Source organism: Rhipicephalus microplus, chromosome 6 (genome assembly GCF_043290135.1).
Source record: "Rhipicephalus microplus isolate Deutch F79 chromosome 6, USDA_Rmic, whole genome shotgun sequence".
Classification (NCBI taxonomy): Eukaryota; Metazoa; Arthropoda; class Arachnida; order Ixodida; family Ixodidae; genus Rhipicephalus; species Rhipicephalus microplus.
The window spans coordinates 133,261,665-133,282,356 of NC_134705.1; the positions used below are offsets into that span (position 1 = coordinate 133,261,665).

Consider the following 20,692-nt stretch of genomic DNA (forward strand, 5'->3'; position numbering starts at 1 on the left):
GCTGTCTAGCGTTTCAACACGGTGTCGTTTAGGCTAACGGCACCTAGGAAAATAATTCAGGCCAGCCCATTACTTCGGGCATCGCCTCTGACGTCACTCAGTTTCAACCCTCGTCTCCTGCCAAGCACATGTGCGCGTGTTTGCTCCCGCCGTTCGAGAGAGCAGGATTGCTAAGCGCGACTAACCGCCGTATTCCAGAACGTTCCTTCACTCAATCCTTCACCTCGACTTGAAAAAAAGGCAACGGGAGCGCCGTCTCTAGGGAGACCAAGTCACTGCATATCGGCAATATTCTGCAGCGATTCTTGACAAGCACAGCGCAAATTTCAGTCGAGCACTGGCGCAGTGCTCAACTAAGTCAAGTAAAGGACGGAATTGAAGTCGACGAGCGTATCTGAATACGGGGCTAAGGCTCGTATTCAAAAACGTTCCTGGACTCGAAACTGACGCCAAGGGATGCTTGAGACGTCTCAAGTTTCGAAAATCGCCATGCGAAACTGTCATGGTTTCTAGTGGCGCAGCGGTGGTGAATACGGGCCTAACCCTCATATTCACAAAGCTCCTCGACTTAAATTTCGTCCTTTACTTGACTGAGTTGAGCCCTGCACTGCTGTTCGACTGCAATAGACGCTGCGGTTCTCGAGAACCGCTGCAGATTATAGTCGACCTGCAGTGACTTGGTCTGCCAAGAGACGACGCTTCCATCGACTTTTTCAAGTCAAGGTGAAGCGTTGAGTGAAGGGACGTTCTAGAATACGGCGGTAAGTCTGTCGTGTTGTGCTTATTCTGGTGACTACATTAGGATCATGCGTGGCAATGTGATGTGCTTGGTTCCCTGTTTGTTCGCGTAGTGAACATCTGGAAGTTCTTCCGGTGGGGCAGTGCCGCAGACCCAACTGTCACCGCCATTGACTATCTGCTAAAGGTACAATTGTCTTCATTCCCTTAGGACGACCGAATTTCGAAATGAGGGGTAACGTTGATCGCGATGACATAAATATGCCTTCTCTCCATGATTTGAAGTTATTTGTAGGTCTATACTACTTGTTTTGGAGCTAATTTAAAAGGACCACCCCGAACACATCTGGTTGCTCCTGTAAACTAATGTCGTGTGTGCTTCTCACCTGTTAGCGTAAGCCTTGGCATTTAGGCCACTTAAGCTGAGCCCGCACGGTAACGTAGCGTCCCGCGACAGTGCTAGGAACTGCCCAGATTTCGCGTTTTCGACGAGCACGTCTTGCCGAGACGCGGTCAGCTTAGCTACAAAACGATGGTGAAATGAAGTGGATGAACCTTCGCGCTGCGCTTAACCAACTTCACAACCGGAGCGACTGGTGTATTGTACGTTCCGCTGCTGGCACGTCGAACACATCAAAATGAAGCAATAAACGCGCTCGGTGATATGCAGAAAAAGTGTTTAGCCTTCAGAGTTGGTAAAATTTTTGCTATGTATGCATAGCACCCAGGGCTTACTGCAAAACCCTTGAGTATTTTTTGAATAAAGAGAAAGAGTGCTAGTCGTGGCGTTGTGCATCTCTTATGTAGTACGCAGTATTTGTCACCGTTGCTCCATCAATTTTTGCGGTATTATAATTATGCGCCAGTCTCATCAGCAACATCACCTAATTTATTTCCTTGAAATGTATAATGCCGTTCTTTAACTGTATTTGGATGCTTCTGGACACTTAAAAACTTCCCCTGTTTTGCAACCGTGTGAGTCAATAAGTTGGACGTAGCGCAGCAAGCGTGTGATAAATCGCTTTCCTAAATGTTTTTAAGGTGTGTGAGCTTCATTTGAGGCCGGAATACTTAAGCAACAGTACCAGTGCACCCATCCCAGAACCGGCTTGACTGTACAAGAGGGATCCCAGAGCCTCAAAAAACTGCAATGGTTTAGCAGCTGAATAAGAACAGTTTCTCTGCATCTTATGCGCAGTGTATCATGTTTGTGTGTGTGTGTGTGTGTGTGTGTGTGCGTGTGCGTGTGCGTGTGTGTGCGTATGTGCATGACAGACACTGGAAGCTGCAAAAAGAAAATTGTGATTGGATTGACTAAATAAACTAGAAAAAAACGATTGCATAAAATTTGCTTTATTTATTTGGCCACTTTGTTGGACCACCAAATGTTGCTCTTAAAATCAGCCACGCGTTCGTTAGCGTACAATGTTTTATTAGAGACAAATCACAAAAATATAAAGCGTAACACATTCCCTAAAACATCCCGAATCCCGACTCAAAAGGCAAAGTCAAGGTACTGAATGTACAGAACTTGCTGTGCTTGTTTTATCTATTCACAGAGGACATTGGTGGCGATGGCTTCACAGCCTCCCACGCGTTTCTCTCGGTCAATATATGTGATGTCAAGGTGGCAGTGAGCAGGCCTGAAATTATTTTTGATGGCATGTTTATTGATTGATTGATTGATTTGTGGGGTTTAACGTCCCAAAACCACCATATGATTATGAGAGACGCCGTAGTGGAGGGCTCCGGAAATTTCGACCACCAGGGGCTCTTTAACGTGCACCCAAATCTGGATGGCATGTTTAGGGACTTTTTAAAGGATTAAGCGGAGAGGAAGAGTGGTGCGACGGCACAACACAAAGTGACGTTTCCTCACAGCACTATGGAAGCAACAGAAGCAAAGCCCATGCTTGCTACCGAGACGAAAAACAGTGCTTATGTTTACTGATAATTTTCTCATTGGCCTTACTGAACTAAGTGCGGCTTTATTCATTATGAAACTCGCGCAGATCCTGGAACCCATAGATAAAATACAGTTTGTTATTCATTTTGCGAGTATGCCTTTCTTTTCTTTTCGTGTCTGATGCAGCACCACTTTTAGAGCGCGCTCGTTTTCCCAAGTAAACGCGTCTTCATGACCTAGTTGGTCAGTGTGCGGCTGTAAACACGCTGTCTCATAATGGACATTAAAAAATACACTGAACAATTGAAAAGGTCCTGCAATTAATATTTCAAAATTTCTGTGTATATGTCTTACAGCGAGAGCTGTTTCCCGACACCATTCGCCGCGAGAAACCTCTGAGCTACGCCACGGCTTTGAACTCCTTTGCAAACTGACACTATGGATGTTTCCTGCCGAGTAAGAAATCCGGTCAACATGTCTAGTGACGGCTTTCAGAAGAGTAAAGTAACAACCAGGCATCACACAATGTAGCTTGCGCAACAAGTCTGTCGTTGAATGCTTCAACCTATTACAAAAGTCTGAGGCATAATTCTTGATTGTCGTTGGCCTCAGCGTACACAGAGTGCACGAAATGCCTCACGAGTTTGTAGCGGGTACCACGCTTTCTCGAAGAATGGCAAACAATGGCATAGTGTACGCCTAAATCTGTGCTAAACAATATGTATGAGGATTTATAATGTGGTCAATACCATGCAATTGTGCTTGTTGTAGTTACCCCAAGAGTGTTTTTAAAGAAAGGCTTGAGAAACTACGCTCTTTCAGCTACCGCTCTGACTGCAGTGCTGAGCGTTGCGCGAAGGCCTCGCAGTTTCTTAAAGGATACATAGCGTCACGTGTCGAGAGACATATCGAAGATTGCCTTCACAATGACTAACGTCTTCTGAAATATAGACTTCTGGTTTCACGATGATGTTTTCATGCGTAGTAGCCGCATAGGGCGCTCGTGAAGGAAAATACTTGATACAAGTCGCCTCTGTGCAGCACACCGAAGCGTAGCGTTACTAATCGCAATACGTGAGAAAATAATGTGAATACCATTAGCTCAGGACCACGTTTTTGAGAACCCTGCCTTCAAATTTCTTCGCAACGCTAATAAGCTTCCTCAGCCGTTACTGGGCCTACGAGCAAGGGAAGTTGGTAGTTTAAAGGTATATCGTGCCTTGTATGCTAGCGAAGCAGACCGTGAAGTGTACCTACCAAAGCCACCTTTATTCCTCAGCCATGGGCCCTAAAGTATATAGACTATATTAACTTACATCACTGACCCGCTTCCTGAGTAGTACATGTAGCGTGGCTTGCCATGCTGAAAATACTCGCGACGGTGCGCAGGCTACATCACAGAGGCTATTACGCTTACCACTTATATTTTGGCTGTGACCCCCTGAGTGAAAATAAGGACGCTAATCTGGCTCGTCAGCCGCCCGCTATATAATAGAATCACGCTTTATAAAAAGAATAGGCTTTGTTGCAGTAGTTCGAGAAGCGTTCTAGCAAATGTCCCTCCACGTGGCGAAGACGTCACGGAAGCTTGCATTCGGGTCGGCGGGCGTTTGCCGGCCAGTTGCATACTTGCCGTTCGATATCGAATATTGTTCCCGGTGCGCAGAACTGCAGGTGTGGTTTGGAATGCGCGCAGTGATAGTATTTGCTGCAATCTGACTCATGTGGCAGCATAGCACCTTGATTGTCCCCCTTGCAGATGTCAGCGCTACTCTTGGTCGTCACCGCCTTGGTAGTGGCGAGTATCGAGGACTTCAAAGGTGATTCCGCAGGTGTAACTGTCAGTGGTTCACCACTAGCGGGTGCCGAAATCTTCTTGTCAGTCAATAACGCTTGGGTCAGGCTCTGAGTCACTGGCAGTTCTTTTGGAACAGGTACTGTCTCCGGTGTATTCGGCACTGTTGGTGGGTCTTTCGAAGTCGGTACCGCAAGAGAGGACGTCTCTGGCAGACCCGAAGGGGGAGTCTTCGTGCCCCCCACTGCTTCTTTGGGCTGTGTCGACAACTCGGAGAGTCTTGACGTTGTCCGCTCCTGGGACGGTGCCGTGGTGGGTGTCATTTTGTTATGTTTGTCCAAGCAGGACGCCCTCGGTGATTTGTAAGGGAACTCCACGTCGGGCTTTGCTGCGTCGAAAGTGGAACGAAGGCCTTTGAGTAGGTTTGATTTTCCTGCGCACTGTGAGTTGTAGTCATCCAAGTCTACGCTCCTGACGGCCACACCTCGGTACTTGCGTCCCATGACCATGTTTGCCTGTATTGTGGTGAAAGGTGTTTCGTTAATATGCAATTAGTTAAAACATTTTGTACTGAATTATGGCGTGTTCTTTCTTGCAAACTGTACCGAGATTTCCAGCAAACTGACCCATACATTTTCAGTAACAGTGTGATCATGGTAATGTTAGCGTTCATTACGTGAACGCTAAGGCTACCTAGCTCGCTTGAAGTCGAGCACCAGTTCTGCAGCGAGATACCGTATACCCACACTTTGACTTTATGAGGTAATGCACTAGTTGGTTTCTGTTGGTATGATTTCTTTCCGCTCCCTACACAAGTGCCTGTGAATTCATAATCATACCATCCTATAGTTACAAAATTTCACCTTACCGAGCAGGTTTACATCCTGCACGATGTCAGAGTATGCGCTAAACATAAAATACATTCTATTTTTAGTTTCGCAAGTAGTACTGCTTGACGCCCACCTTTAGTTTTTCGGTTTTCGGTAGAAGGTATTTATGATATTGCCGCGAACCATGCATTGGGTTTGTTTATTTGTGTTTTGTTCATGGACACTGTGCTAGCAGGCCTGAAGTGGCACACTTGCCTCGTATACCTCGATGACGTTGTCGTATTCGCCCGGACTTTCGACGAACACCTCACAAGGTTGGAATCTGTACTCGAAGCCATTCGTACGTCGGGGTTAACGCTGAAGCCTGAGAAGGGCCGTTTAACGTACGAGGAACTCAAGTTCTTGGGTCACGTCGTGAACGCCGTGGGAGTCCTACCTGACCAGGCAAAAACATCAGCCATTGCGAACTTCCGAAGGCCGAAAGATAAAAAGGGTGTGCGAAGGTTTCTCAGACTGTGCGCATACTACCGGCGCTTCGTCGCAAACTTCGCACGCATTGCAGAGCCACTCACGCGCCTGACGAAAGAAAGCACCCCTTTCAGCTGGGAAAACGACCAAGAAAAGGCATTCTGCGAGCTGCAACAACGCCTGCAAAACCCGCCTGTGCTCGCTCATTTCCACGAAAACGCCGAAACGGAAATGCACATGGACGACTTCGGGCCTCGTGCGTCATCGTGATGTATGGGAGTCCCCATCGGGGATCACTTCGTACGTTAGTTCGCCAACACGTCGTAGAATCTGGTAGGGTTCGAAATAGCGTCGTAGAAGTTTCTCACTGAGTCCACGTCGTCGAATGGGAGTCCAAACCCACACACGATCTCCAGGATGGTACTCGGCGTCTCATCGAACTGTATCTGGGGACGGCCTAACAAACAACGCTTGAAGCGTTGTTTCTATCGAACAACGCCTGAAGCGTTGTTCGATAGCGTTTGTTCGAAACGCTGTAGTAGCGTTTGTTCGAAACGCTGTGAAAACGGCGATAGCACAGGCTGGTGAAGCCAGGCCGAAAAAACAAAACACAAATAAACAAACCCAATGCATGGTTCGCGGCAATATGTATGTTATTGCGTTCTGAGAACTTTAGTAGACCCTTCTGTCAAGTTCCATTTTTTGTTTTTTTTAAACCCATGCCATCTTGGCCTCTGTCGAACCTTCTTGCGCACCTTGTCGGTGAAGTAGCCTGTCAGTATATATACTGCTCATTTAGTTTATTTGTGGCCGACTCCATTTCTTTCTTGAAGCTTTTTAACTAATTGAACGTCATATCTATGTCTAGGTACGTACGCCTATATCACCTGCATACTTATTGTTTCACTCGCGCTCCCACTTGTGTCCTATTCACTAAGCCATGATCACCTGTCCTTGTAACCTCACTGAGCTCAATTAAATATTATTGAACTCATTTCAGTTCTGCGAACTGCAGTGCTAGACTCGCCTCACTGCATAACGTTCATCGGTAAATCTTGCAAGGTTCAAATTTCAATGGTGGCCTGTCTGGACCCAGATATTCTTAGTACTCTTCGGTGCGTCAGAGGCCTGACCACCGCCATGATGAGTTGCTTTTATGTGTAACCTATATGTAACCTTCGTCTGAAAAGTGTGTGTAACCTTTTTCTGGATGCTCTCATCATCTTCGTAGGACACGTATTCTTCATCCTTCATTATAAAGGGACAGGAACCAGGACTGGAACGTCTTTCCTTCCAACCACTTTGAAGCAGGTCACACACCTAGAATGCCCGTGAGTACGAGATGTAAGGAAAAGTATGTCAAATGGCATATTTAGGACACGAGTTTCTGGTTAAATTTTGACAGCACCGTGAATGCAAAAATGCGAATTTTGTTGGTCACCGTGTTCAAGCTTCTAGGCGTTATTTGCGTACTTGATGACCCCACATAATTGTGGATGCATAGGAAAGTTAAAAATAGTACATTATTCCTAAAGACAGGGCTGTCAGCAGTGGCTACATTCTTAGAGAGACCACTTCCAACGCTGGAGGTACCATGTTAGATTCCCAGTGCTGACCGGAAACCTACCGGTTTTGCCGAGTGGGTGGAGTAATCATAAACCGCCAACTTGACGCTCGATGATTTATGGATCCTCATCGCGAAAAGTGACTCCATCAGGCCCTGCAAAGGCCTCTGGGCACACCTTAATCTACAACAGACTTCATAAAATAGCTGAGCATCCACCGCTGCTGTGGGAGACAGAGAATTGCCGCCACCAGACACATACTGGTGGAATAGGTACAAACTCGCTTCTGGTAGAACGAAGTTCATTGTCACTTGGGGCCATGTGGGTAATTGGTGGCATGAGACTGCCAGACCGAAAACTAGGGTCATCCGTTTTTACAATAAAAGCCACTTAAGTTGAAATCTTGCTGTACATGGCTTCTCATCACAAGCTCTGGTCTAGTTCATTCTACCCTAATGGGCATTTTGAGAACACGTTAGCTTTTTCCCAAATAAGCTTTTTAGGTCAAGGTCGAAGGTGTAACTTGCCTGGTGCCCTTAACTAAAGAGAATTATGCAGAAAAGAGTGAGGCGAGCAGCTGAAGTTTTTGAACGTGGTTTTTACCCTATACAGATGGGTGGGCAATGCGAAGCATAGTGTAGATTCACGTTGTTAATTTGACCTGTTTTTTGTTGCTCACCTCAAAAGAAGCGAGAGATCCTTGAAGATTCGTGTAGTTTCCAGAGAACCCAGAGAATACGGTGTGAACGCCGGAGGCCGTTGGCGTCGTAATGTACGTTCGAGCGGAGAGCGGAACCTCTAGCACTATACTCTGGCGTGAGGCACCTTTTTCCACTATCAGCTCCGCTCTGTCAATCTGGAAGAGAAAGACCATTGCACCGAGTAGGAGCAGTTCTGGTTCCATGCACGCATACAGCATCGCGTTACAGTGCTTTTGGAATAAGGCGAACTTGAGAGTGTTGCTAGTCGTGCGACAAGAGAAGTAAGACATGGACGTTATATGCTATAGGCGCATATAGCGTTGCGAGACATGAAAGCAAGTGCCCTGCATGGTTTCCTCCTTTCAGCCTGTGTTGAAAACACAACCCTTTTCAACAGCGAAGCTGTTCTAGATCGGCGTAAAATGTTGTGACCCACAACTAACGTCCTAATGAACCGGCTGGCGCCCTCTTCGTGCTCTTCATCTTGTGCTGCATTCCGAGAATACGCGTGTCGACTTTTGCGGCGTGGCCTACAACAACCCTGCTAGGTGGGAAAAGAATACAGAAAGATATACAGAGAAACAAATAGAGAGAAACAAATAGAAGAGAAACCGGGGGACAAATATATAAAGGAAGAGAAGTTCTTATCGAACAGAATTATTCACTGGGTGTGCTCCAAGCCCGCTTACCCACGCCAGTGTACTACACAGCCGGCATGGCTGGAGCATGTCGTACAGCCTTGTATAATACTGTGTAGCCAGGGGGTCGCAACAAGTTACTGCCTGGCCCTTTACGTCCCGAAACCATGATGTGGTTATGAGGGACACCATCGTGGAGAGCTTCGAAATTGTTGAATATCTGCTGTTCTTTAGAGGGTGGGAACATGGCAGTGGGCTTGATGAGGAGAGATAGAAGGGTGAAGAGCAGAGAATCGAGGAAGGCAGAGGGTGAACCGTGGGATAGAAAGAATGAGAGAGAAAATTATATAGAAGGAAATGTAGAAGCAGAGAGAAAGCAAGGCGATCCACGAAAGTGAGAGAGAGAAAGAAAGAGAGTGCGAAATAAAAAGAAAGGCATAAAAAAGATAGAAAGGTCAAGAAAGAAAAAGAAAAAAAACAGAGGGAGAGTCTTAGACTAATAAATATTACTACATGAAAAGAGACAGAGCAAAAAAAAAACAGAAAACAGAAACAGCATATGAGCTGTCACAGTATGCAGAAAACCTTTGCGACTGTCGAAACTTGAGAATGTTGCGACTAAACGATTACGATTTTAAAGTCGGCGAGAAAAAGTCATATGCAGCATTGAAAACACTCCTGAAATATCTCAATAAATGTAAATTTATTATTAAATACTAATAAAACACATAAAATAAATATCTTATGTATGCTGGCAAAAGTGTAATTACAAAAAAAAAAGAAAACAAAAGATGCTGCGTGTACTTGCATCGGTCATGTCCGTTGTCCTCGTAACGTTGACCAATGCGCCCTTTGGAAATTCAAGGCAGTCACTAGATTTCAACAAGAAAAAGTTCACTTCCCTAAATACAGGGAAAGAGAAAATAGAGAAATAAGTGCATGGTCTTCGAGGACACTTTGGTACAGTCTGTAAAGAGATGATATAGAAATAGCTTAATACTCCCTGAAACTACTGAAAAACGGAATGCCGGTGTAGAGTTTCACAATGACCATTGTTACCCGGACACGCCAGCTCAGAAAAGCGCCAAAAGACAACACAAGAAAACAAGAGTTCGCAAGCAGAAAGAGGTGAAGCTGCTAACTCAGTGTAATGCGGTGGCCACAAAAAAGCTTAACCCTAAAGATCTTTACGTACACGTTCACGCAAGAATGAAGGAAAGAATTTGACAGGTATTACTTCAAAATGCCATGGCGAAAAGGTTGAGAAGAATAAATGCTGAAAGGTGCCTCTGAGTTCCACTGAATGTGCCCTAAGTCTCCACTTCATGAACTTCTGTGTTAAAGTTACGGCAGCAGCAATGCTTGGGGCATAGAAACACCTGATTCTGGCTAGCAGACAGCGTGAACACCCAGGCGATTGTTGCGTCCTGTGTTTAAAGCTGTCTTGCTGAGTAGAGGTATGGAGAGTATATATCCACAAATTATGAAATAATTAAGAACAATACTTTGTGAGAAGACATACATTATTTGTTTTACCCGTTGACGCACGCGCCGCAGTAATAATTGCCAGACCAAATGTTTTAGCTATTGCAGGTCCAGCTATGTTTTGCAGAATCCAGCTATGTTTAGTCATTAGTTCCTGTTACTAATAACTGGTGCTACGCTTCGAGGTTGGCTCAACGTTTTGAAAGAAAACAAAACCGTAAGAAGAACGGCGGGAAGAACGATGGTGGAGGGGAGACAACCAGTGAGAAAAAGCACTAGATTCGGAGCAGGCTGGGCCGCCACACTTTTGAAGAAGAGACCGAAAGGGTTTTGAAACATAAGGTTCTGATACATAAGGTTTTTAAATATAAATGTTAAAGCATCTGCCGATAAAGAGAACTAAGTGTAGACGCGAAGCAGTGGGTGCTAGCGCCTGTCAAAGATGGTCACACCGTACACGGGATTGAGCTCGACATTAAGATGCTTGGCATCTAAAAACTGAACTCTGAACGTGTATGGATTTAGTTTTACCTATTCAGACAGATCACAGTGAAAAATGTTTACCTTGAGCTTGGAATGCACCGCCTATTCAGAAGTACCTTAAACCATACCACAGGTGGTATCGTCATTTGTCATTACAAATCACTAATAAACGTCAGACTCTGCAGTTTCGCAGACACGGAGCGCCACCTGTCGGAGCAGCTTTGGGTAGTGCAAAGTCCAACTCTCTTGCACAGTTTGCGGTGCAACAAGGCGCAACTAGCGAGGACGAAACAGCAGTTAAGCTGTATAGGAAGTGTGCTTGCGCATTGAACACTCAGAAGAAAAGCTATGAATTTCCCTCCGCTAGTCGGATGCGCAACCGAACCGCCATGAAGGGCTTGGTGGATCACTCGCCAGAACGGCGGCGAAAACAAAGCAGACAAAAGTGGTCCGCGTGGGACGAAGAAAGCCCTTAGACGATGCTACCATTGCCTTGTGAATGGCCATGAACGTAAAGGGCTTCAGTTGTACCGGTTCTCGTAGCTGTCGCACAAAGCAGAACGGCGAGAGCGCTGGGTACGGGCCCTTGTGATCATGTTAGGCAAGTCACGTTCTTCACGGCCGGTCGCATGTGAAGGCGTGATAACGTAAGTTTCCTGTTATTGTTTTGAGTAGTCTTGGCGTAGCCATGCCAACTTTAAATATAAAGCTCTGCAGAGCCTCTGACCGCGGTGCGCGTCGTGCAACAGCTAAACGCAGACTGGTGACGCGTGCGATAAACGTCGTGCACTCCGCCAGCACCCACATAGTGAACGCGTTGTAAACACCCAGCCACGCGCACGTACGCTTTGTAGGCTGGAATTTCCGGCTTTACCTAACCAATGCCACCACGTGCGTCAAACAAGTAAGTCGCAGAATATTCAACGCAACCACCATCACGTTTTCCGTGTTTTTGTTTTTGCCCATGGTTTCAGCGATTGCCGGAGCTGTCGCGGAGGTGTTGATTTTACCTTTCATTATGCCCCGAGAGAGTGGGATCGCACGTATTCGCGTTTGAAATATGTACAAACGAAAGACAATAATCTGCAGAACATTGGGGTACGCGTAACAAAACAGCTCAACGTACAGGAAGTGAAGTATGCATAGAGAAAGCAACTGAAAAAATGAAAATGGATGGGGCTATTCCTGCCTGATAAAATGAAATTAGGACCACTGATCGTATCGTGTATGTACTTCATCGCTTTGGCATTATGAGTATGCCCAAATTGAACGTGATTAGGCGTTACAGTCGCCCGTCGAAATGCTTGCGTCAAACTCGTCTTCATGCGATGCTCGCTTGCACTTAAAGTGCGAGTTTCAGCATGCCGTGTTAACTAAAAAATCTTTTGCATTTAACCCGCAGTTGGCTTTATCGAGCTTCCCATTTTTTCGAAACGAGATTTTATTGATGAAAGAAGTTTTTCAAGTACTTAGTTTTCAGTAAACCACTCCTAAACAACAACAAAAGACAATGGCCTATGCACTTTCGCTTGCGGGCGGCTCTCCTTACCCTACCCAGTTATGGCCAAGGTGGCGATGATGCTCAGGTAGTGGCGTTTTTCGCAGCGCCACCGGGGCAGTGCCTGACGTCTATACAGCAATAAAAAAAAGTGGCATGAAATGATTCACAAGGGTTTTCGTTGTCTTAACTGTGCTATTTTCTAGATTTTGGCGTCGGCCTAATATTGAAGTGAATTGATTAATACTCACTCTGTTAGTCTCTCGATGTCAAACAGATGATGAGAGGCGCTGTCAAAAGTGGGCAGTGTTAAAGTGATAGTCCACTTGTTTTCATGTGCTCTCAAATTGTTGCTGATTTGCTGTATGCAAGCAGACGAAACAGAAATGAGCTGGAGGTATTACATAGCTGCTTTTCGAAATCCTAGCAGGTGAGTCTATTGTTAACAGCTCTAAGTGAGTGTTACTCTAGCACTATTAGGCGGAGAGAAGTTACACTTGTTAATTAACTAACTTCTAATGGTAAATTATTAATTTTCAGGCGAAAAACATAACGCTACCTTCTAAATTTGTTCTCGTAATGTTTGATATATAGAAGCAGTCAGCATGTTATAGTTAATGTTCTGCTTCTATCTAAAAGCAATAGGGTGAATATTCTGCAATGTTGAATCAACAAGGTGAAGCCTGTTTCCAAAAGTTATTTCAATGCTCAATGCAACTGACGTCATATTTACTACACTACTGTTAAAAAGATAGCTAATGTACCCTATGTTTCCTTGGCCTACGCGCCTGTTGAATTAAAATGGTTGTATTTCTTCATAGTATCACATTTATCATTTCTCTTTCCATGGCTCACTACGTCGTATTCAAGTTGAACTTTTTCTTCATTTGCATCCAGGTTTCCTACACAATGGTAAGCGCCAGTAAGGCGCAGGTGTTTTCTATCTTGTCTTAGTGAACATCTACAAGAATTGATCATGGGCTTGGCATGTGCCACGAAGGTGTGAAAACCGCTGGTCATTATGAGTAACAGACCGGATTCCAAGAGATTGAAGGTGCGTTAGGTAGATACAGAAAGTTAGGTCGGCAAGTGATATTACGAAGACTGTGGGGACAACATGGTAGCAGAAAGCACAAGATCGGGTTAATTTGCGTAACATGGGAAATTCTGTCTTCTTGTAGTAGGCTTGTTGTAAATTACGATTATGATGATGGTTGTCAATGCCGTTGTAGGCGTAGCTCAATGTTGCGTTGGGCGCACCTAGATGACATTGTTCCCTCACCCAAACAAATGGATGGATGAATTTCGCTTTGTCCCAGTTGCGGACAGTGTCTATAAAAGACGCTGTCCCAGAAAAGAAGTCCAGGACGACTCCGTCAAAGTCGTACGTCCTCAACCACTGCACCAGACTCTCTGTCATGTCCTTCCAGTAGTACACCACTGGAAAAAACTGCCAGTATTTTTCTAGCAGGTCATGAGGGCCACCAACTGCTAGCAGTATCTTAAGCTTTGGATTGCGCCTTTTTAGATCCTTCATCTCTTCGAAGACTTCTGAAAAAATCCGAGAAAAGGGAATAGCCTTGATCTAAAGGAAACACCAATAGAGAGATTGATAGTAATGATATGTTAGGCGCACCATCGACTTACTATTTTGCGGCAGCACCCATATTGATTTGTAGATCGAGGAATTAGTGAAAGATCTTGCTTCTGGGTCTAAGTGAAAGAAACAAAAACAAACTCATGAAATTGCTAAAAGTGCTAGTCCATGTTGTATGTATGACTAAACAAAAACTTTCAATTGTCTTTTTTTACGCCGAGTTTCTTTGGTATAGTAGTTGTCTATACTTGAGCACTTTATAAAAAATTAGGCACTTTTCTTGATTTGTACATTCGTTTCACAGCATTGGAAGTTCACCAAAATAATGGCGGCAGCTCTCACTGATTTAACTAAACAAACCCTCTAGCTGCACAGGCTGGTTCTCGTTTTTTATCGCGGTATCAATTATATGTACACTCCTCATGAAGTTTTTCGGTCGCTGCCGGCGACGCCTTCAGGTTCTGTGCGAAGTTCAGGGGCAAGAGCATTACTCGCGTGTCCTCTATATGCGTAAGTGACAGCGCGTAATGGCAAATGGTGATCCCAGATTAAGGGGAGAAGAAATCTAGAGGTGGTCCTTCGTGTCATGACAAGTTCATGAGGTGTCTAAAAAGGGGAAAGGTGGGGGCGATGCTGCACAGCCTTGGCGGAAAATGCGTACTTTGAGCCGGTGGGTGTGCTCGCATGGGCCCTAGTGAGTGATATGTACCCTAGGTGCATTCCCTGATATGTACTAGTCTGTCGTTTGCGATATCTGTACGCGAACAATGACAGCATGCGATAGCATCTCCAGTGGATGGCTGCTGCTGTAATATTTATTCTAGCCTGAAAAGCCTCTTTTTTTTTCTTCGAAGAAGTAAACAGAGCCATCGAGTTGTGCCGTATTACGATTGACTTAGGTATACGGTGCAATTATTATCGCAAACAGTCCAAAAATATGAAAAGCAAACGATACTTTGCTGTTGAAATATTGCTCTGCACTCGTTTCGTTTACGCCGAATTATGGCACTTTCACTTCTTTCGCACCTTTACCATTTAGAGTCGCAGAATTCATCTGAGCTGCCTCTAATCACATGACTAAGCCAATCAGTTTGATAAATTTTGGTGCTATCTTCATTCGAACGCAAGTGCGGTGTCTCCGTTATTAATGGAATTGGAGGCCTATATTATAACAGATAAGAAATAGAAAATGTAGGTTAATTTGACAAATTTTCCCGCAACTGATGACGAGACTTGTTGACATTTTCTTCATTATCTTTCATCACTAAACCATTATTAGAATGAAACCTTTGCCCTCTTGACGATGGATATTGCAGCGGACGTTGTGTAGACAAGGTGAGCAGTGTTGTATTCCTCATTGAACGCTGAATTAATCTAACTTGATTTGTCCGATAAAGTGCCCTGGGCAAAATCAAAATCCTATGCACCTGCGTGTAGTTCACTGCCATGATAAAAGATCGCCATGGAAGCACCAGTTAACAGGAACAGCTGTACACGGTAAACGCCATCTCTGAGCTTGAGGGGAGGCCTACCGTGTTCATATGTTAAAGCGATGAACTGCTATCTTTTAGTACCGGTTCAGTGTAGTAGGCTGAACGAAGAGGAAAAGGCCTGTGACTTGGTCGCAGGGGTCCACAACCCCACCAATGCCTCCGTCATGACCTCTAGAATGTCCCCCACTATGATGGATGAGATTAGCGATAGTGCAGTTGAAATCAAGGAGAAGAAATGGGCATGGACCGGGCATGTAGTCAATAGGCGGGATAACTGCTGGTTATGAGGGTAGCTGACTGAATTCCCAGAGAAGGCAAGTTGGTGAGAGGGAGACAGAAAGTTAGGTGGGCAGATTAGATAACGAAGTTTGTGGGCATAACGTCACAGCAGCAAGCACAGGACCCATTTGACTGGTCGAACATGGGAAGTGCTTTAGTCCTGGAGTGAGTGTAGTCAGGCTGCTGCTGCTGCTGCTGCTGATGATGATGATTATGAATAATGTTCCAATCATATGTTGAATTATGGTAATGAATGTTGTTGAAATTTTAGTGGGATAACCGATAGGACGCAATATCTGTGTGTTTGCTGGGTCGGTTGACGGTCCCCAGATTTTAAGAGCAGCGCAACCATAGTCCTGCATTGTACACTCTTCTGATAGTTGCTGAATCGTGGCTGTTAACGAATCAGAAGTCGCGAAAGAAAACATAAAAGTCACGTATACCGAGTTCCAGCTCCTTATCTGTCAGCCTAATCCAGTGACTCCTTTCGTCGATAGTCACATGCGAGTAGACAACGGCGCTGCAGAGTTCGGCTGGAATGTCGCTGACGCTGGACTTGTAAAGTCCGGATCGGAAACGGGAGATGCCATCCCAGAAGCAGAACGTGTAGTAGTTTGGCGTCTCGGCTGCTGCAGTAACTGAAAACAACAACAAAGATAAGTTTGACTGTGTGGAACGAACAATACGAACAGAGAGGCGGTCTTGCGCGTTAGACATTTGCCGTGCCATGGAGCAGTACTTCGGCGCTATGAAAGGACTATGCCATATGTGGTATATAGCGGGACAGTACCAGAAAACAAAAAGTAAACTTTCCTTACTATGTGAGATTACAGTGAGAATTTGGGGGAGGGGTTTGACATTTGGGTAGATACGTCTATATGAATCGAACGTGAAGTTACGCCAAAAAAGCGTAGGGGATATTGTTATCCTCTAACTTTAGTGGATCACTAAGACGTAAATTGCAAATGAATAATTGTGGACGTAAATCACCCTTTTCCTCTGTAGGACCCAATACCACAACTTTCGGTTCACGTGTCCGTTGTCCTACCAATTCGGCCTTACAGCCTGAGGTGGCTTTAAGGCGTTCATTTTGCAACAAACTTAAAAATAAGTGGAGTTTTTTGTAGAAGATATCAAGAAATAATCAATAAGAAAAACTGAACAGCCTTCACGAACTCCTACAATATTCTCATACTTTGAATTGCAAAATGCCATAAGAGTCCGTAGATGCAACTACCTATCGTAGAATAAAAGCTTCACCCACTTTCCGCATTCCCAGAAATAAATATTCATCACCGTATGCTGTCTAATGTTCTTCATGGTTCAAAATTTGTTACAAGTTTAAAAAAATAGGTATGTCATATAAAAACAAGCCTGAAAATGACGACAGTTGGCTTGGCGGAGCTCTGAAGAAACGAAGAAAAATGTCCAGAAATATGATACCTACCAGTAGTGAAGATTAAAATGTATGCGACCGCACGTAATTGCACAACCATGGCTGGAGCACTGCAAAGGGCAATAAAAGGTGGGAACTAGGTCATTTATTTAAACTAACTAATCTTACAATACTAAAGCTCTCGACCTTACTCAGCATCATCAGCCTGACTATGACCATTGGAGGAAAAATGCTTCTCCAATGTTACGGCTTTCAACACGGTTCTGTTCTTTCTGCTGTCATCTTGCAACCGCAAACATCTTGGTCTAATCAGCCCACCTTATTTTCCGTCTCACCCTCGAGCGTTTGACTTTTCTTGGAATCAAGACAGTTATCTTTTATGGCGAGCGGTTATTTTGCCTATGCACTACCTGCGCTGCCCATGTCCGTTTCTTCTTGACTTCAAGTATTATGTCCTTGCACCCTTTGTTCCCTGACCCACTTTGTTCTCTTGCTGTCTCTGAAGCTTGCACCTATCATTTTCTTTTTATTTGCTCACTGCGTCACATTCACTTTAGGTACAGGTGAAATATCATTTGTATGTAGGCTAAAAAGAATGTTTACCTGAAAACGATGCTGCTTTGAAGAAAACCATGAGTAGCTTTCTGTGAAGCTGTCAGTTATTTGTTATCAATCAACTATGCAGATAAGGTCAAGGAGGGTCGGTTTGGTGAGCGCAGGTGGGAAGAAACATTAACATTCCCCGCGTACAATGCGCTTTGCATATGCAACCTAATTCAGCTCAGACTTCACGTGTTGGGCGCCATTTCAGCGAAGCGAGATCACCAACCTATCGACAAGACCGTACTCGATAGGTTGGTGATAAAATTATGTATTTAGATAATGAACTTCCGGCAGGGGATAAGTTTGCGTTGCGCCGCTACTCCAATAAACGCTCTTATCGTGAAACAAGGAGGCCGTGCGCGTTTCGCAACAACGCTTTGAAAAAGAGATGATGTCGCTGATAATGCAGTCATCATTAATGGGTCATTGGGGCTCGGTCTGTGACCGAGCCCCAATGACGCTTTGCGCGGTGGTTGACGCTTTGCGCGGTGTGACGAACCAACTGTCAAAAATTACGAATAGGTGCGACGATGCAGAAAATAGGTTACGTTGGTCTAACCTTCTGTTTTTTGGCATTGAAGATGACCCCAATGAGAACTGGGCAGTCTCAAAAGATAACATAGTGCAGTTTTGTTCAGACCATTTAGGCACTTTCATAACTAGTCCGCAATTAGAGCGCGTACACAGGCTGGAGAGATTTACCACAGATAGACGAAGGCCAATTGTTGTAATGTTCACATTTTTCAAGGACAAAGAGCTAATTTTGTCCAATTCGGGTAAGCTTCAGGGAACTGATTTTTACATACGTGAAGATTTTTCCATGAAAATGCGACAAGCTCGCCGAAAGCTTCTGGATTACGCAAAGGCTCAAAACAAACGCTTTAAGCTATCCGTTGGTAAACTTCGCATTGACACTAACACCTACGTTTTAGGTCACTCTAGCAACGTAGTTGTGCTGTCTACGAGACAGCTAGAGGATAACACGAGCATGCGTAAGCAGAGTCAGTTTAAGTCGCCATCTTTATCTATGTCTTTTACTAACATTCGAAGCCTGCCTGCCAAGAGGATGAGTTGTGTTCTTACTTAGATTATATTGATGCCGACATAATAATACTCACAGAGACTTGGCTCTATCCTGACGTAACCAACGAGGAACTGTTCCCAGATAAAGAGAACTAGAGCATATATTGACGTGACCATGTCGCTAGAAGAGGAGTGGGCCTTTTATTAGCAGTAAAAATACAGTGTCATCAGATACCTTTAATGCTAACCCCTCTGCAGGGATAACTTGGACTGCTTGCGTTACAACTTATGCAAAAATACTTATAGGAGCATGTTATCGTCCACCGGATGCCCCTTCCTCTTTCCCCAAAGATCTACGTAACATAGAACGAGCTGCGCAACTCTATTCAGCTGACATTATATACCTTTTTGGCGATTTCAACTACCCGCTCATTGATTGGTCTACCATGACTACCACATGTCACGCCTCATCAAATTTTCTCGAAGTAACCCTCGACTACAACTTATCACAAGTTGTTCACCAATGCACCCGTGATACTAACATACTTGACCTTGTTTTCACTAATGCACCAGAAACCACTGGAGCGATTTCTTACATAGAAGGATTTAGCGACCACAAGCTCTTTAACTTCCCAATCAACCTACGTGTAACTTTTACAGGCTCAGTGTAAAAAACAATCTTAAATAATAACCGTGCTAATTTTCATCAATTCAAGACGGAGCTAGAAATTTTTATCAGGAACTTTTTTTGCCGTCTTTGGCTCATGAACCGGGAACGAAAACTAGATTCTTTTCAAAGAAAAAATATTAGAGTTAGTTGACCAGCTTGTGCCGCTGATTTCTGCATCCTTAGTTTACTAAACATCTAAACAACCCTTGGTTTACTAAACATCTTCGAACATTACGAAATAAAAAGAAACGTTTCTATGATACCGCAAAAGGCATTGGTTCTGTGTCCTACTGGGATAAATACAAGGTCTACTTACAAGCTTATTGTAAAGCCTTAGACACAGCTAAGAAGAAATATTATTCGCAGGACTTGCCGTCACTTCTCAAAAATAACCCCCAAAAGTTCTGGCAAAAAATTTCACCCTACAACAAGTCTCCTAATCTCATTAGAATACACGATAATGAACTAACGCTGCTCTCTGATGAAGTTTCCGCTCTTGCTTTCAATGAGTACTTCGCCTCTGTTTTTACACAGGAAGATTGTTCCAATGTGCCATTTGTTCCAGATCACCCTTTCGCTTTAATGACCCCGATCGTTGTCACTGCCGAAGGTATAACACAACTCATCACAAATCTTAAAGTTTCTACTTCATCAGGCATTGATAATATTAACTCTAAAGTACTGAAGAACACCACAGATATTTCTAGCCGCTTCCTCTGTCTCCCATTTAACCAGTCGCTATCATCAGGTGAGCTGCCCAAGGATTGGAAGATTGGTAAGGCGATTCCCGTATTTAAGTCTGGTGACAGGCACTCGCTTCGCAATTATCGACCCGTTTCACTTACATGCATATCCTGCAAACTACTTGAACATATCGTGGCTTCTAGTATCTACGATCACCTTGAATCAAACAACTTCTTTTCTAATCAGCATGGCTTTAGAAAAGGCTACTCATGTGACACCCAGTTATTTGAATTCACAATTGACCTTCATTTTCATATGAACGCTAACAAACAAACAGATTGCCTCATCCTTGATTTCGCCAAGGCATTCGATACTGTACCTCCTCGTCGTTCAATCCCTAAATTGACTACCCTCCATATTGATTAATTGTTCTTGTCTTGGCTACGAAGCTTCCTCTCTTCGCGTAAGCAACTTACGGTGATCAACAACATTTCATCTAACCTTTGCGACGTCACATCCGGTGTCCCCCAAGGCAGTGTAATAGGTCCGTTACTCTTTCTAATGTACATTAATGATTTGCCCTATAACCTCTCATCCACAGTTCAGTTTTTCGCCGACGATTGCGCCATATACCGCAACATTAAATGTTTTAATTATCATTCCGCTCTCCAAAATGACCTTGACCCAACCTTCCGGTGGTGCGAAACTTGGCAGATGTCCCTTAACTCCTCTAAATGCAAGTTAATCTCGTTCACCCTAAAGCATACCAATTCAGCATTTCACTATAAGATTAAGAACGCCGTTGTTTCAGCTACACCATGTTACAAACATTTAGGCGTT

At 44.3% G+C, this 20,692-nt stretch overlaps 2 protein-coding genes across 2 annotated transcripts; both read right to left on the minus strand.

Moving 5' to 3' along the window:
* Positions 1 to 2,075: 2,075 nt before the first annotated feature.
* LOC142765519 (endochitinase-like) lies at positions 2,076 to 8,193 on the minus strand. Its single transcript, XM_075866631.1, has 3 exons — positions 7,982 to 8,193; positions 6,938 to 7,057; positions 2,076 to 4,954 (listed from the first exon to the last, which is right to left on the minus strand). Exons 1-3 carry the CDS (start codon positions 8,174 to 8,176, stop codon positions 4,223 to 4,225), a joined length of 1,047 nt encoding a protein of 348 aa, XP_075722746.1. The 5' UTR covers positions 8,177 to 8,193; the 3' UTR covers positions 2,076 to 4,222.
* Positions 8,194 to 9,407: 1,214 nt separating this feature from the next.
* LOC142766028 (endochitinase-like) lies at positions 9,408 to 17,646 on the minus strand. The gene is made up of 7 exons (XM_075867840.1): positions 17,476 to 17,646; positions 16,924 to 16,982; positions 15,920 to 16,114; positions 13,755 to 13,820; positions 13,390 to 13,658; positions 12,359 to 12,468; positions 9,408 to 9,543 (listed from the first exon to the last, which is right to left on the minus strand). The coding sequence occupies exons 2-7, from the start codon at positions 16,970 to 16,972 to the stop codon at positions 9,408 to 9,410; spliced, it is 825 nt and encodes a 274-aa protein (XP_075723955.1). The 5' UTR covers positions 16,973 to 16,982; positions 17,476 to 17,646.
* Positions 17,647 to 20,692: the final 3,046 nt, after the last annotated feature.